At 51.0% G+C, this 16,486-nt stretch overlaps 1 protein-coding gene across 1 annotated transcript; it reads right to left on the reverse strand.

The window, feature by feature from the left end:
* Positions 1–801: 801 nt before the first annotated feature.
* On the reverse strand, positions 802–11,685 carry LOC122382789. The gene is made up of 4 exons (XM_043368589.1): positions 11,564–11,685; positions 7,085–8,880; positions 6,760–6,914; positions 802–1,786 (listed from the first exon to the last, which is right to left on the reverse strand). The coding sequence occupies exons 2-4, from the start codon at positions 8,871–8,873 to the stop codon at positions 1,664–1,666; spliced, it is 2,067 nt and encodes a 688-aa protein (XP_043224524.1). The 5' UTR covers positions 8,874–8,880; positions 11,564–11,685; the 3' UTR covers positions 802–1,663.
* Between the last annotated feature and the right edge of the window lie 4,801 nt (positions 11,686–16,486).

The following is a 16,486-nucleotide window of genomic DNA, read 5'->3' on the forward strand; positions in this document are numbered from 1 at the left end:
CCCGTCCTCTGGTGTTGTGTCGCGCGCACAGACCCGGAAACAGAACTGGCTCCGGCGCGGCTGGCCGCTGACCTCGAATCCTTGTCTAAGACAGGGCCCATCCATGAGCACATGGCTTATTCACATGGGCATTTACAAAAAAGACAGCCGTATAGACCTTATGTGTATTGGCTAGCTTAAACCAACTACCGGTTCATTGGTACGGGGACCCGCAGTTGCTACTGTACAGCGACCCTGAGTAAATTGTCCCAGCACCCTCACAGGGAACAACGATAAGCTGTCAGAGGGCATGCACAGAAAACCTCAGCTGCTCTTGCACAGGGACCGGCAGTCGATATCAATGCTATCGGTTGTTACTGGACAGGATAGACGGCTAGAGTTGGGGTTCGTGTACAGAAGCAACTGCGGGTCCCCGTACTGTATGTGCAATGAGTGGGGATATTTGGGTGAATTTGACAATTTACGCAGCTCCGAGTCGCGGCAGAAACGCCGATACCTACACGACAAACTATGCTTAGGGCATTCAATCACTTCCACATAACTATTTTTTTCATTAATCCATCAGATCTGACTATGCAGTATGCATGGTCTACATTTTAGTACGAAAATGACTTGTTTTTCATGCTGAAAAATATTCCGTTTCCTTTTCACATAGCATTGATGTCAGTCTAAAGATTATTACCAATGATTAATGAACATTTGGGCACAACAGAGAGCCATCTGATGAGCTTTTTACCTCGCATTATAGGGTACGAAGCCCTAGGAAAACCACTATCTCCGTTTTAACCTAGGCAATAACAATTGACGAAAGACTCTGTTTATTTCAAATGACTTGTCATACACCGCACAGGTGAGTGGTGAACACTTCACGCCAAGGAGCGCCAATTTCCTCCTGAACACTTCTCCCCACTGCTGCCTATACTGTATGGGAGCAATGAAGCAGTACCAACCCATGCATTAGCGGAGCAGGCTCGAGTGATTATCATGCACTCTAGTCACATATCCTATAGACCACAATGACAATGACAAAACAATACTCGAAGATTCACGGCGCTCATAATACGATACCTGCAAATACAATAATTATTACACTCATATTATATACAGCACACACCTACTCAAATGTGCGCATCGCCCTTCTCCTTGCAAGCACTGGTATCAATTCGTGAGCTGCACTGTACAGTGTACATGAATTGAAGATGATTTCATGAATACCAAAAAAGTGTCGACTCTAACTGTCAACACTATCAACAATTATAGCTATTTTGTTCAGAATTATTGTATAAAACTGGCATGGCTAGTTTAAATCAAGAACTCTTCCAATGGAGAACAGCGGGTTAAGGCTACATTTAACTAGTGGTGTGAGTATGAACTTATAGCGGACATACGTCTCATTGAAACATGTACTCATGCACGAATATATACGCCGGCGTACACGAGCATAACCGCTAAACGTTTAAAACATTTATCACAGACACTGCACTTACGATACAACATGGAGCTAAAACATCGACGCTCGGAACAATGGTCATTAACTGGACAACAGTTACATTGGACTGAACACAGTGGACTACTGACACTGTGAACACTGGAAGCGCTTGCGAGCCGTGTTGTCGTTCACTAACACTGTTTACGGTACTCTGATGGTCACTGCGGGCTTCCATCAGTATCTCTCGCACGATGTGTTGTACCAGTGGTCGCAGGTGTTTGTTTTCGCGTTGAACGCCGTGCCCACGCCGCAGAGGTAGTCGTACTTCTTTCCATCCGGCGTACACTGGTGGTACACCTGCCGAGCACAGCCGGACGGTCAGGTCAGACTCACAGGACAACCTCTCACCGGTCTCGGATATTGGCGGCGCCTGCCGCTGTGTCACGATTTGAATGGATGTTGAAACAGCTGCTTTCATTGTCAGTACCTATAGCGACTGAAAGTGCGCAACAATGAAAAGAGCTGACGCGTAAGGGAAATTATTTTCGAAACAAGTAACAGTTGCCCTTTGACTCATCATTAGGATTTTTGCCCCTGTCCATTATGCTTATCTTTACAACAAACATGACATCACTGAAGCTGCGGCAAGCGCTCAGCGGTTCTGTGTTTATGAGGAGTCAAGAGATTAAACTCGTGGAATCACGAGCATTATCAGAAATAACGATGCCTAGAAGCTAATGTGATGCAACGTCTGGGAAGAACATCGACGCTGGGAAAAGAACATCGCAGGCGGGGAGGCTGATGCCTGGCCTTGCGGCATGCAGGAGTGTCGCCATCTCATTATTCTGAGAAGTCCTGCGGTGCGGTAAGGGTGGATGGTGAGAAGCAGCATACTTCGTCTCCTTATTTACAGTAGTTATGAGCTGCGGAGACTGCCTATTACCGGGGTTTGTCCGGCGGTCTGCGGCAGTGCCGTCCGGGACGCGCGGCCGTGCCGGGGTCGGTCACCAGTGCAGTGGTCAGGGGCGGATCCAGAAAATCTCCAAGGGAGGGGCCATTAGAAACCAGGAGGCCCCCCCATAATCCCACCTGTTGGAGGCCCCATCTTCCCACTTGTTGGCCCCCCCCCCAAAAAAAACTGCGTCTATTGAGCTTATCTAGCTGTTCAGGCAACATCTCAACATCTGTGCAGGCTTGGAGGCCCTCTGTGCAGGTTAGGAGGCCCTGTAAAAGTGCAGGTCATCTCTGTGAGTATAAGAGACCTCCAAGTTATGAAAAGCTTTACCAATCTTCTAACAAAGAAGTCTTCTCAGCTAGTCTTCTAAGAACTAACTAAGTGGGTAGGTTAAAAAAACTCATCGGATTTCGGCCACTTTATTTTCAGGAGGCCCCCTTTTCAGCTTTTTAACTTTTTAACTTTTTATTTTATTTTTGAAAAAAAATAGGCCAAGGGGGGGCCATGGCCCCCATGGCCCCCCCCTTGTATCCGCGCCTGGCAGTGGTGCAGTGACGACACCAGCCCTGTTCACCCCCTCCCTCTCCCGCGGCCCCGTACCGAACCGGACCGGTCAGCCGGCCGGCCGCGCCGGTCCGCAGGGAAAGGATGCTGGGACGAGCCGGCACCCGCTCCGAAGGTCAGCTGCCCCACCCACCACCAAGCACGTCACCAGCTAATCGTCAGTGACATCTCAGTGCACGGAAATTGATGACAGTAATTCGTTATGACAGTGAGAAATAAGCTCTAATGTGTGGAGAGTGCAGCAATGGAATTAGACAATATGTTGTGGCAAGAATATCGCTGAGAGTCAGAGACTCAGCAATGCATAGTACACCATCACGAAAAGGCGGAGACCGCAACAGTGCACACTATGTTTTAGGGCCTTGGTGCACACCACACCATCACAAAATGGCGGAGACTGCAACAGTGCACACTTCACCATCACACACAGGCAGAGACTGCAGCAGTGCACAGTACGCTAGCACAAATAGGCGGAGACTACAACTGTGCACACTGCACTAGCTCATTCAAGCGGCGAGTGCTACAGTGCACAATACACTATAATTACACAGGTGGAGACTGCAACAGTGCACACTGCACCATTACATATAGGCAGAGACTGCACTACAGTGCACGGTACACTAGTTAGGTATCATGTACACAGGCAGAGACTGCAACAGTGTACACCGCAATAGCATATACAGGAGGGGACTGCAACTGTGCACACGATAATAGCACATATAGGCGGGGACTGCAACTGTGCACGCCACAATAACACATACAGGTGGAAACTGCAGCCGTGCACAATACGGTAACAACGAGAGGTGGAGAATACAACAGTGTATTGGAACAGTTACTGCAATCACAGTAACACCGGGAGTAGACTGCAACAGTACCTAACACAGGAACACCGGATAAGTAGAGACTGCAACACTGCACAACACAGTAACACCGAGAAATGGAGACTACAACAGTATCTACGCAGTGACAATGATAGACTGCAGCAGTGCACACTTCACTATCACATACAGATGGAGACTGCAACAGTGCAAAGTACACTATCATTTACTGGCAGAGACGACAACTGTGCACATCACAATAACACATACGGGCGGAGACTGCAACTATATACTGAACACTATCACGTACAGATGGGGACTGCAACTGTGCACACTACTGTAACACCGATAAATTGAGACTACAACAGTGCACAACACGGTAGCACTGATAAGTAGAGACTGCAACTGTGCACACTACAGTAACACCGTGAAGTAGAGACTGCAACTGTGCACACTACGGAAACACCGTCAAGTAGAGACTGCAACTGTGCACACTACAGTAACACCGTGAAGTAGAGACTGCAACTGTGCACACTACGGAAACATCGTTAAGTAGAGACTGCAACAGTGCACAACACGGTAACACTGATAAGTAGAGACTGCAACAGTGCACAACACGGTACCACTGATAAGTAGAGGCTGCAACAGTGCACAACACGGTAACACCGATAAGTAGAGACTGCAACAGTGCACAGCACGGTAACACTGATAAGAAAAGACGAACTGTGCACACTACAGTAACACCGATAGGTAGAGACTGCAACTGTGCACACTACAGTAGCACCAAATAAGTAGAGACTGCAACTGTGCACACTGCAGTAACACCGTGAAGTAGAGACTGCAACTGTGCATACTACGGAAACACCGTTAAGTAGAGACTGCAACAGTGCACAACACGGTAACACTGATAAGTAGAGACTGCAACAGTGCACAACACGGTACCACTGATAAGTAGAGGCTGCAACAGTGCACAACACGGTAACACCGATAAGTAGAGACTGCAACAGTGCACAGCACGGTAACACTGATAAGAAACGACGAACTGTGCACACTACAGTAACACCGATAGGTAGAGACTGCAACTGTGCACACTACAGTAGCACCAATAAGTAGAGACTGCAACTGTGCACACTACGGAAACACCGTCAAGTAGAGACTGCAACAGTGCACAACACGGTAACACTGATAAGTAGAGACTGCAACTGTGCACACTACAGTAACACCGTGAAGTAGAGACTGCAACAGTGCACAGCACGGTAACACCGAGAGGTGGAGGCGGAGACTGCAACAGCGCATACCCATCGATGAAAGGAGACTGCAACAGATCATAACGCAATCATACCAATAAATAGGTAACAGCAGTGCACAAGGCACGGTTTCGAATGATTTAGTCCGCAGTGATGCGCACCACAAAACACAGAAGGAAACAATACAGCTGTGAAGCCAGATCGGCAAGCAATGGTGTTCACTGTTCATTCTGTGATTGTTCCGTTTATCGTCGACAGGTGGCACTAAGCTCTCTATGAGTTCTGCAGTGAGCACAGGTGGCACCACGGCTCGGCAGCGGCGGTAGCGCATGCCTATAGTGCCAGCGCGACCTCTGGCAGTCATACGCTGTACCAGTAGCTCCGTATCTCCACACAAAGCATTGAAGGCTCCCACAGGTGGGCCCAAATTACCTTACCTGATAGGGCCTCAATCAAATACATAAATGTGAATGGACCCTCTGCCCATGTGCGGTAATATGGTTGTCTCGGAATGCTTACGTTAGTCTCCTAGGGCCACTAGCTAATATGAGAGAACCTCACACCGGTCTAAGATGCCATAGAGGGCTAAAAGAATTTCGGAATTTTATAGGTATGGGTCAGGAGTCAGAACCGTTACGATCCCAACAGAATCTTCATTACCTGACCTTTGATTCAAGCTGTATCATTTGAGATCAATTACTGGGAAAAGAAGAAAGACTAATGACAAGCAGTTAGGTTATGAAGGTATTACACTAAAACAAAACACTGGAATGTTCTTCAAAGTCGTCTAAGAATGGCTGTAAGAAATGTCATACTCCACCATCCTAATGCCAAACTTCACATTTGAAGGCCAATGATTAATTTACGACTGAGCTGGACGTGAGTTTCAAACGGCCTCGAGGTCGTTATCTTGCATGACAAGCGTCTCTCACTGGAGCACACCTGTGTGATGTGATTTTGAAACGGCTCCATGAGCCAGCTCTGATTCGGCCTACTGGGGCAGCTGGGGCCGATGGCCGGCGGCGCTGGACCGTCTGGGAACTCTCCGGGGCTGGGCTGTCTCGCAATCCACTTCGTCCAATGTGCGACGTATCGCAACTGGCAGCGGCCGGCGCGGCACACGGCCCATGCCGGCGTGACGCGACCAATCACAGCCGTCACGGACAGTGACGTCACATTGGTCACTGTGCTGGGAGGTGGCAGAGGCCGCCCGCTGAATCCCAGGGGCATGGGCAACAATTTAAATGTTACCGGCTTAGGCCAGGGACAAGTATCTACAAGGAATGCCGTGTCTGATCCAGTATTTTGTTTAATGCGTTTTATCGTTCGTGCCTTTTTCGCTTCTCCAAATAATGGAGTTTTAAGCTTCTATGTTTTAGAAAAGCATAACTGCAGTTGTGTGTTTCCAATGCACAAAATAAAATGCAATAATTGGCAAAAACAGTGATCTACTGGGTAATATCGAGTAACTGGGGAGGGGTAATGCTTCTTTCTCATGTTTGTAGGTAAGCCCATACGTTAGTGCCTCTCATAAATCTATCAGACTGACTACTCTACAATCAGATTACCAGGAGGCTCGCCTCCCGAGAGCCATCGGTCACTTATTTATCTATCCTTCTCTGTATGTAGTCTCACCCATAGTAACTCCCGTTTCGACTGACGGCAAGAGGCTGCCTTATGTCTATCTCACCGTTTTAGCTGTCTGCTATATCGCGGACCGTCTAATCTGTATCACGTCAGTCTCACCTGGCAGCCGGTCTGCGAGTTTCCGTAGAATCCCGGCGCCCGGTGGCGGCAGCTGAAGTACACCCGCGCCGGAATGTCCAGCAATCCCGGGATGACGCCCTTCTGGGTGATGGGCATACCGCCCTCCGGCACTATGGTCGTGGTGAACAGCGAGCCTGCGAAACGCGGCGAAGGTTCATGACAGTCAGCCGTCGACGGCATGCGTATTAGTCGGAAAATACAATGATACGAGTTTACGGGATGTGACAACGCAATAATATACGCATTAAAGTAAGCATTTCGCCTCTACTCGTAGTTATCGAGTATGCGACCCTCCCTATCGTACCTGGAGCTGTGGGGACTGGACTAATGACCGCGGCGACATGTTCCTCCGGTTTGTCGGGCGCCGTCCGGATGCTGTTGGGGCTGACGGAGCTGTACGTCCTCCACCGCCGCTCACTCTCCGTCCCGTCCGTCCGTCCGTGAGGCGCAACCGTCGCCTTGTGAGGTGTGACCGCCCCTGATAGAACAGTGTTTGTATCTGTATGATATATGTCCTGCTGTTTAGCAGGATTATTGCCTCCATACCGGTTGCCTGTCGTTGCTTGGTAGTTTGTGGTATTAATGTCCAGTGTGTCAACATGTTTGTGTGGTTTTCCGAATTGTTTGTGCAGTTTTTCGGTCTTCAAATGAGATATAAGGGCTTTAACGAGTGATTTGTCAGTTTCTGTGTTGGGCTTGTCGGTTTCTCTTGTAGTCGTTTCAGTTTCCCTGTGTCGCTTTTCTATCTCTGCGAAGTGTCTGTAGGCCTCCGAGTGTGGCTTTTCAGAGCCTTTATGCTGTTTGTCGGTGTCTCTGTGTAGCTTGTTGATCTCTCTGTGAGACGTGCCGGTCTCTAGATGCGGCCTTTCGGCCACCGCTGTCTCCAGCTGGCCGCTGCCGCTGTTCGCTAACGCTGTCTCCGTGCCGACTGCGTTCCGGCGGTCTCCCGCTGCCGAAGCCCTCACCAGCGCCCAGTCCGGCTGCTCCGGGGGCGGTGTGCGGGTGGAGGCGGGCAGGGTCGTCTTCCGTCTCCTGTTCCGCTGCGCCGGAGAAACAGTCGCCGTGTGCGGTGCCGGGATCGGCTGGGGCACGGCTCTCGCCCTCAGAAGCGACGTCTCCTCCAGTAGCCGCTCAGCGAACGGCAGCTCGTCGGCGCTCTCTGTGGTCGTCTCCCGGCTCGGCGGCGGCTCCTTCCTCTTCAGCTCCACAGACTCGGGCCGGAGCGCGCGCACGGTCAGGGAGTCGGACACGTCGGCCAGGTGCAGGTCGATGATGCGCTGCAGCTGCTGCTGGGCCAGCAGCTGCGCCGCGCGCCGCCGGTGCTGCAGCGTGCGCCGCCGCAGCTGGCGCAGCGCCCGGCACCGGGTCGCCAGCGACGCCGGAGGGCCGCCCGGAGAGTCGCAGTCGAACGCCGGCGGGGTGGGCAGCAGGGCCTCCACCGGAGCGGACGTGGTGGTCTCCTTTGGTGTCGGCGGAGCGGTCGGCCTGCTGGGATTGGTGGTGGTGGTGACCACGGCGAGGGGAGACTCGAGGGCGGGCTGTCTCCCGCCGCGTCCGCGCCCATCGTCACCGTTATCGTCCCCGTCACCACCAATGCCCTCTGCAGCTTTCCTGCCGTTTATTTCATTGCTCCGGTAGATGGGGAAGGCTAGGAACTCTGGCGGCAGCCGGCGGGACCGCTGTCCAGCCGCCAGCGGGCTCCGCCGCCGGCTGGGTCCGCTCTCCGCTGCGACGACCGACTGCGGCGTCTCCAGCTGATCCCCCGGCGCTGGAGCCTGCGTCGGACCGCCTCCCTCCGAGCTGGGCTGACCGTTGAGCAGCAGCCGGCCGCCCAGAGTCAGCGAGATGTCTGCCCGGCGGATGGGCCGCCGGTTGGATTGCCGTTGGGACTGGAGGGTGCTCGGCGCCGGTCCGACGGGATTGAACGGTAGGCCGGATGTCGCCGTCGGCCGTCCGTCTCCGGTAGCGTCACTGGGGCTGTTAGAGTCCACCAGGAGCGTGGCGTCTGCGCGCAGCAGGCTCAGAGACGCCACCAACAGGACTGGAACCACGCTGCGGCGCATCGACAGGCGCGCCAATATCGGTGCATTCATTATCGTTCTGTGAACGATTCAGAAGACTTAGCGATTCATAACAAAAAGATGCCGCAAAAAGCAAAAAAAAAAATCGGGAACACTAAAATATCACGTATTCATGCATTCGTATAAAACTACACTGTAAGAGAAAATTAACCCGCGCCCCGTAGGGGGGGGGGGGGCCGAAACGGCCCCCCTGTCCTTTTCGGTCGATATCTCCTAAACGGCTGGAGATATCACCACCAAACTTTCAGGACCCCTCCCTCCGGGCATCAATTTTACACATTGTGACCAAAAATTTTTCCAGAGGCTATGATAGGTTGGCCACAAATGACGTCAGAGTGACGTCATGTTCTGTCATTTTCGACCGAAAAAAGACCTTCGCGAGAAGACCTGTCAGGACTACAGCTTTGAAGATACAGAAAAATGATCAAAACATAAAAGGTGTAGAATTGACAGGGCTACAAAACTGCTATCTCGAATTTTTGAAATTTTTGAGTTTTGACCCCCAAAAATCAAAAAAGCATTTTTTTGGATATATTCACCAAAAAATCCAAAAAGTTTTTTGAATTTCGAAAAAACCGGAATATATGTGATAGTGCCTACCGTCTTCTATCTACATACCAAATTTCAGATCGATACCTCGTTTTTTGGCCAAGTTTTAGCGAAAAAACTGTTCAAAAATGATGACGTCAAATTTTCAAACTGAATTTTTGGCAATTCTAGAACTCGTAGAGCAAAACGAAGACCACCATTAGACTCCCCGTGACGAGCTGCATCGAATCGATACCCATTTTATGCAAAAATATCAACTTTGAAATTTGACCTAATTTGACCTGACCTTGACCTGACCTTCACAAAAACGTGATCTAGGCTGGCCCCAAAGGCTGCCTAACCCACATAATCGCATTTGTCATGTAAAATGGACCATAAAACATGTATCACACGACACATTCATATTGTGACCCCCGGTGACCTGACCTCGCTGTGACCTGACCTGGTATCAGTGACCTCAGATAGCAAGGTATGTGTTTGACGAACAATGTACCATCGATGGTTTTCAATAAATTACCAATTTACTCGCTTTCACAGCACATTTCTTGAATTGCCTGTGAACGGTGAAAATCTGACCTTTGACCTGACCTGTGACGTCATCGGTTTGACCTAGGTCAATGAAATTTGGTCACAAGGTAGTTCCCGGGTGGGGCTATCGAACGCTGTTTGAATTTTGAAAATCGGCCGGTAACTTTCCGAGATCTTAGGGGGGGGGCCGAAACGGCCCCCCCTACGGGTGGTAGGGTCCGCCGGTAGCCCTACGGGGCGCGGGTTAAATGCCAGGACCTCAGATGGGTTATTTGTTCTGTTTTAAACTCTTCCAAATGCCGTGGTCCTGACAGCGTCACACAAGCAAAGTATAAGCAAATTGGGGGTAAGGCTGGCGTGACGTCAGCTGTGTCCCATCGTTTGGCTCTTGGCCATTAATGACCATTAATGGCCATTAATGCATTGTCGGGAAAATAAAAAACCTGAGTTTACCGTATCCCATCGATGTTATTGCCGTCCATTATTGCATCTGATAAGTAGGTACTATCTAAAAATGCGTGCCTTTATTTTAACCCTCGTCGGCACAGGGCGGGGGGCTGATGCAACCCCCTAAGGTTTTTCGCGAATAACTCGCGTAAACAGCGGCTGATCGCGACGAAACTTTTAGTACCCTCGCAATGATCAATTTTACACCTACCCTGAAAATTGCATGACCCTGACCCAAATTACCTTTGACCTGTGACCTACTTTCCGAGACCATGTTTGGCCGGAATCGCGATTCGGCGTATGTCGGCTCGCATTAGCCGCGCGTTTGCAAGCTTTTCGTGGTTTCAAACGTTCAAACATGTGATTTGATGTTGCTCCCATGCATTAGGGTGGGTGTCAAGGTCACCTGAAGGTCAGGTCAGGTCATTGACCTTTGGTGACCTCGGTTCACTATTTCGAATTTTACATGTTTCTAGGCTAGTTTTTGGAGCTGGTTTCGAATTTAGCAACCATTTGAACATTTACGAAGTAGTTTTGGTGCATTCGTAACATGTTACGAAGCTGTCAGAGGCGGTTGACACGTATTACGAATACCCGTCACGACCCCTACCGGTTGACCTGACCTTGCCCGACCTGGTCCAAATGCTTAAAAACATCATCTCTGATCCAAACTAACACGATATTCGTGATCAGCACCCCGGAAAACACCATTGCAGTCACACTTTAGGTACGACTTTCTAACAGGTCCCTATTTTCCGGATTTTCGGGTCATTGACCTGACCTGGAAGGTCACCCGATGGCCTAGGACCTTAAAATTGGATATCATCGGCTTCCTCTCGTGACGGGCAGCACGCTCGTTTTTCCGCGAAGCTCTAGCTCGATCAGGGGCCAAACGCGAGGGGGGGGGGTCGCATCCCCCCTTGTGCCGTCGAAGGACGCAAAATGGCCTGTGCCGACGAGGGTTAATCTTTAATGAACCCACTTGACTGAACGTGGTCTGATTAAAAAAAAAATACCTTTTTCAATAGTGTTATTAGCGATTTCTAGGGATAAGTTGTTACATATTTGAAATTAAATTAGGCACCCTAGATACAGTGATAGGTAGATACTTTTCGCTAAATTATAGAACTCTAACAAACATTAAAAGTATCCAAGTTTACACAGAACGCGGGACCCACCTTTCAGTGTTTCATCCCCGGTGACGAATCTCTCCTGCGCCTCTGCGACTGTCGCGCTTCCCTGTGCACTGACTCTCTCAGCTCTGTCGGCTCTGTGTTCTGCCCTGCACACGCAGCACTGTGGCCGGCCACAGTGGCGAGTCGGTTATATCGCCGCAGCGTTGGGCAACTCTCAGCGACGGCAGCCACTCAGATGACCGGCACGCGGCGCCACGCGCCACGGGATGCCCCCGGCAATGCTGGAGGCCAGCGCGCTCCCACGGCACGCGGCAACGGCTGGGAGCGGTGGTCACTGGATGGGAGGATCCCCGCCCATCGCGCCGCGGACCGTCGTCGGTGGGATCTGGAGGGTCCCCGTCTACAGCGCCGGGGCAGTCGTCGGTGGGATCTGGAGGGTCCCCGTCTACAGCGCCGCGGACCGTCGTCGGTGGGATCTGGAGGGTCCCCGCCCATCGCGCCGCGGACCGTCGTCGGTGGGAGTAAGAGGGTCCCCTCCGACCATCTGGGGACACTTGTCAGTGGGAGTTGGAGAGCCCCAGTGTGCATGGCAGTGATAAGAGGGAGGTCTCACCTAAGCAGGGAGAGCAGCAGTAGCATGGAAGTTCTACTTCTAAGCTCATGACAGCCTGGCAGGCGATCATCTACCTTTTTCTCATGAGCTCAAGATAACGGTGCTGTGACGACTTTGGGTCCATGTAAATACAGTGTTGCTGCGAACGGTGAAAGACTACATATCTTTTAAAATTGTTTTGTTGCGAGACGTTAAGAAAAAGGCGACCAGGGTTTTATCGAAGTTTCCTCTTTAGTATCACAACTCCAGGACATGGATGAGTCACCATCACCAGATTTGACTCAAATCCATGTAAACAGCGACACCCAGGTAAAGGGAGGTCAAAACTCAGTTTAAGTGTCCATGAAGGAGTAAACCCGACAAACAAGTTCATAATCATTGGCTCTCCCATTTGACACCCATGGCCGGCAGACCATGGTAGATCTGTGGACTGTCGAGCCACGTTCCACGCCGGTGCAGGGCGGCGCTCACTGACGGTGACAACCCGGTCATCTTCCATCGAACGGTAGCACGCGAACATAATATTGTTCACATCTTCGAGCCATAAATGTGTCACTGTCCACCAACCTATAATACCCAATCGTTGTAATGAGTGTCGTCTTTGTTTATGAGTGTCATGTGTCATGATACATAGATATTTTAAACATGATCGAGCGTTTCAGCGCCACAAAAGTGCATCAGCCCCCGAGCACCGTGGTGGGCTGTGTGACGGTTGACTCATCCGAGTGGCCTCGCGGTGGGGTCGGCCAGCGGCCCCCCGGCCCTGCGCCGGCGCCGCGCACGGCACAGTGGCGTCACGCGGCGTTACGTGACGGTAATGGAGGCTCGTTGCAGCCTGGGAGCCGTGGAGGCCGCGCTGACCGCCCAGCCGCGGACGACGCCCGTATAGATAAACGGTACCTATACCGCACTGTTGCAGAGACGCGGTCAGCGCGGCCGCGGGAAGGCAATCGTGAATACCGAGTCATGAGGGATAATAAGCTTCTAGGGAATCTCTGGAGACATGTCAGCATGCATATCTGCGCTTATCGTACGCGTAAAGTCATGTTTTTTTTATTTATGGTTACGATTTTGTTGGTTAAAGCATATAACTATATAAAGCTATATAAAGCATATAACAATGACGCATATAACACTAGCACTATAGGAGACTGCAGGGGCGAACAGAACGCTAGCCCCATAGGAAACTGCAGTTACCGGACACAACGCTAACACCATAGGAAACTACAGTATAGCGGACACAACGCTAACACCATAGGAGACTGCAGTAGCTCACATAACGCTAACACGGAGACTGCAAGGACGCACACAAGCGTCATGGCAGACTGCAGTGGCGCATAAAGCGCTAACACCATTGGGGACTGCAGTGGTGACTGGTAAACCGTGGGTAAACCCTTCGCACTCGAACATCATATAGGAGACTGCAGTAGCGCACATAACACTATAGCACCATAAAAGACTCCAGTGACATGCTTACCTCACACGAGACTGCAATGGCGCACACAACACTAGCTCGTAGAAGCCACTGCAAACAGCGCATAGAACGCTAACACATTATAGGCGACTGCAGTAGCGCACATTACACTAGTATCTTAGGAGAGTGCAGTGTCGCACACAGCACTAACCTTACACGAGACTGCAAGCGCACACAACACTAGCTCGCGGAAGACATACAGTAGCGCTAGAACGCTAACACCCTATAGGAGACTGCAGTAGCGCACACAACGCTAACACCATAGGAGTGGCACACAACACTAGCACCGAGAGACTGCAGTAGCGCACAAAACTCTAACACCGGTGGCGACTGCAGTCGCGCGCACTCAAGGCAGGCTGGGAGGACGGTGCATATGGCCTCAGGGTGGGGGAGGGGTGGGAAGGGAGGCACAGCACGCCAGGGCATCAGTCAACAGAGGACGGCCAGCGTGTCAGCACGTAAGTTTTTTATTCCTCTCTCCCATCTACACCCTCGCGCCTGCTTTTTTATTCATTGTGAACCCACAGGTGCGTTGGTTCTCTCGAGACAATTCGTCGAACAGGGGATCGACCGTTACATCAGCCAACGCCGTGGGAGACTGCAATGACGCATATAACGCTAGCACCGTAGGAAACTGCAGTGGCGCACAGAACGCTAACACCATTTGGGGCTGCGGTGGCGAACCCAGTGCACTCGTACCTACGTCATAGGTGACTGCAGAAGCGCACATTACACTAACACCATAGGAGACTGCAGTGACGCACAGAGGCACTAGCATCTTTGGAGGCGGCAGAACGGTGCACACTATAGGAATTATAGCATCGTAGCTCGTAGGTACGCGACACAGTGGCGCACAAAAATTTCACACAATCGCAGGCGATTGCAATGGCGCACACAGCACAATGTAATTTCCCTATGGCAAAGCAGTGGCGACTAAAGCAATTGCAGATGGCCTTGTGTAGGCGAGGCTGAAGGCATGGGAGCGATCGCCCGGTCCGCAACCAGCCATGACGCCCCCCGGGGCCCCGTCGGCTGTGCCGCGGCCGGCTCGGGCCGCTCCGCGAGTGGCCCGTATCCGTCGGCCATCGTCGGTCCGCCGAGCCGTGTGCCGAGAACCCGCACCGAGTCAAGACGGACCACCTCTGGATGTGGAGGAGGCTATCCGAGCCAGTACCGCGGCCCGCCCGGCCCAGGATTCGGGATGCCGTGGGGACGCGTCCAGCTGTGCTAACACATTCTCACACTCGTCATGCCTCCTAAGCAGCATATTTGGGTCAGCCGCAACACAAGTCTCTTGCAATGCATTTAGACGCCGGCAATTTAGTCGAAGGATTCCCGAGGGAGCTGCTAGAAACGTTGCGGCGTCGGCGGTTAGGTATATTGCGAGCATACGCTGCGAAATATTTGTTGTTGAGGTAGCTGATTTTCCTAATTGATTGGAAAGCAAACACTGCGAGTATATTTAAGCGCCGTGCGGGGGGTGCCTATACGTCCCCTTCAGCTTTATCTTAAATATTTCAAAAATGGCGGCGCGCAGCGCCACTTTTCCTGGGCCATTCAATGTCAGGTCACCAGGTCACGCCAAGTGACCATACTTCAGAAAAAGTTCCAATGATCGCTTTAGCTACACCGGCTGAACAATCATTTTGAAACTTTCAGCGATGGATAAAAGTAGCAGTACCTATGTATAAAATGTATCTTGGAATTTCGATATCTGTGACATCAATCAATTCAAATCAAAAGTGGTCAGGTTAATTTTGCGACCTCTTTTATGAGTCAATGGGAGACAATTGAAATGTACCTCTTTTGGACGAACGTCGCTCTTAACAATCACATCGCTTTATAGATAAACATGACACATTGAATCGAAAAATTACATCCGTGACCTCTCTTTGTGCCCTTGAGGTCATCTCAGGTCATGAAAGGCAGGGCTGCGGAGTCGATGGATTTTCAGCGACTCCGACTCCGACTCCGACCTCGGCTTTCAAAAACCAGCTCCGACTCCGACTCCGACTCCGGGCAGAATTGTCGACTCCGACCGACTCCAACTCCCGACTCCGACTCCGCGCAGACCTAGCAGGGCTGCGGAGTCGACAGATTTTCGGTGACTCCGACTCCGACTCCGGCTCGGGTTTCTAGAATCGACTCCGACTCCGACTCCGACTCCGGTCACAACTGTCGATTCCGACCGACTCCGACTCCGACTCCGACTCCGACTCCGCACCCCTGATGAAAGGTCCCCAGCAGTTTCTTGACACTTAACTTTTTATAGAGACGTGTTAGAGCGGTGAAAACACATCAGATGTGCTCAGCTCGACGATACGGATCGACTGATATGCTGATGCAAAACGACCTTTTCCGGTCAGGTCATGGCCTCATGACCTGAGGTCAAATTTTCCAAAGGACCTTTCAAGGTCAGCTTAAAGGTCATCATTCGACGCGTCTCGACGAGAGGAATACAATGCTGGCAAAAGTAATGTCGTGACTCTTTAGAGGCAAAAGTTATTACCTACCTACAACATCGCAAAAACGGTTATTTTTAGTTTTTGCCCTCGAGGCTGAACCGTTGACCTGAGGTCAAATCTGAGGTCACAGCCAAGAAAAACCGTTAAAAGGCCTATCGAATGCGCTTTTTCACGCGCTGTAGCTTTTTTGGTTTTCGAGCTATGCACCGGTTTTTCGAAAATGCTTGAAATCGGCAAAATTTGACATTTGATGACCTCTGACATGATCTTTGACCTGATCTAGAAAGTGACTGAAAACTGATGCATTGTCTTCATTATTTTTGACACACCTACTGTCGATTGCCGCTTACCGCGTGTCGCATCAAATGGAACGTTGGGTTGCAATGGTCGGATAATTTTTGCTTTCTCTGTCG

Source organism: Amphibalanus amphitrite, unplaced genomic scaffold, assembly GCF_019059575.1.
Source record: "Amphibalanus amphitrite isolate SeventyFive unplaced genomic scaffold, NRLGWU_Aamphi_draft 000146F_arrow, whole genome shotgun sequence".
In the NCBI taxonomy this organism is placed as follows: domain Eukaryota; kingdom Metazoa; phylum Arthropoda; class Thecostraca; order Balanomorpha; family Balanidae; genus Amphibalanus; species Amphibalanus amphitrite.

Bases quoted from the DNA above. Each gene is read 5' to 3' on its own strand.
- LOC122382789 (XM_043368589.1), bottom strand. From the start codon at position 8,873: ATGAATGCACCGATATTGGCGCGCCTGTCGATGCGCCGCAGCGTGGTT. The intron at 6,915-7,084 runs GTACGATAGGGA...CGCGTTTCGCAG, and splicing joins TCCAGTCCCCACAGCTCCAG to GCTCGCTGTTCACCACGACC. The intron at 1,787-6,759 runs GTGAGACTGACG...TGTGCTCGGCAG, and splicing joins ACTCGCAGACCGGCTGCCAG to GTGTACCACCAGTGTACGCC.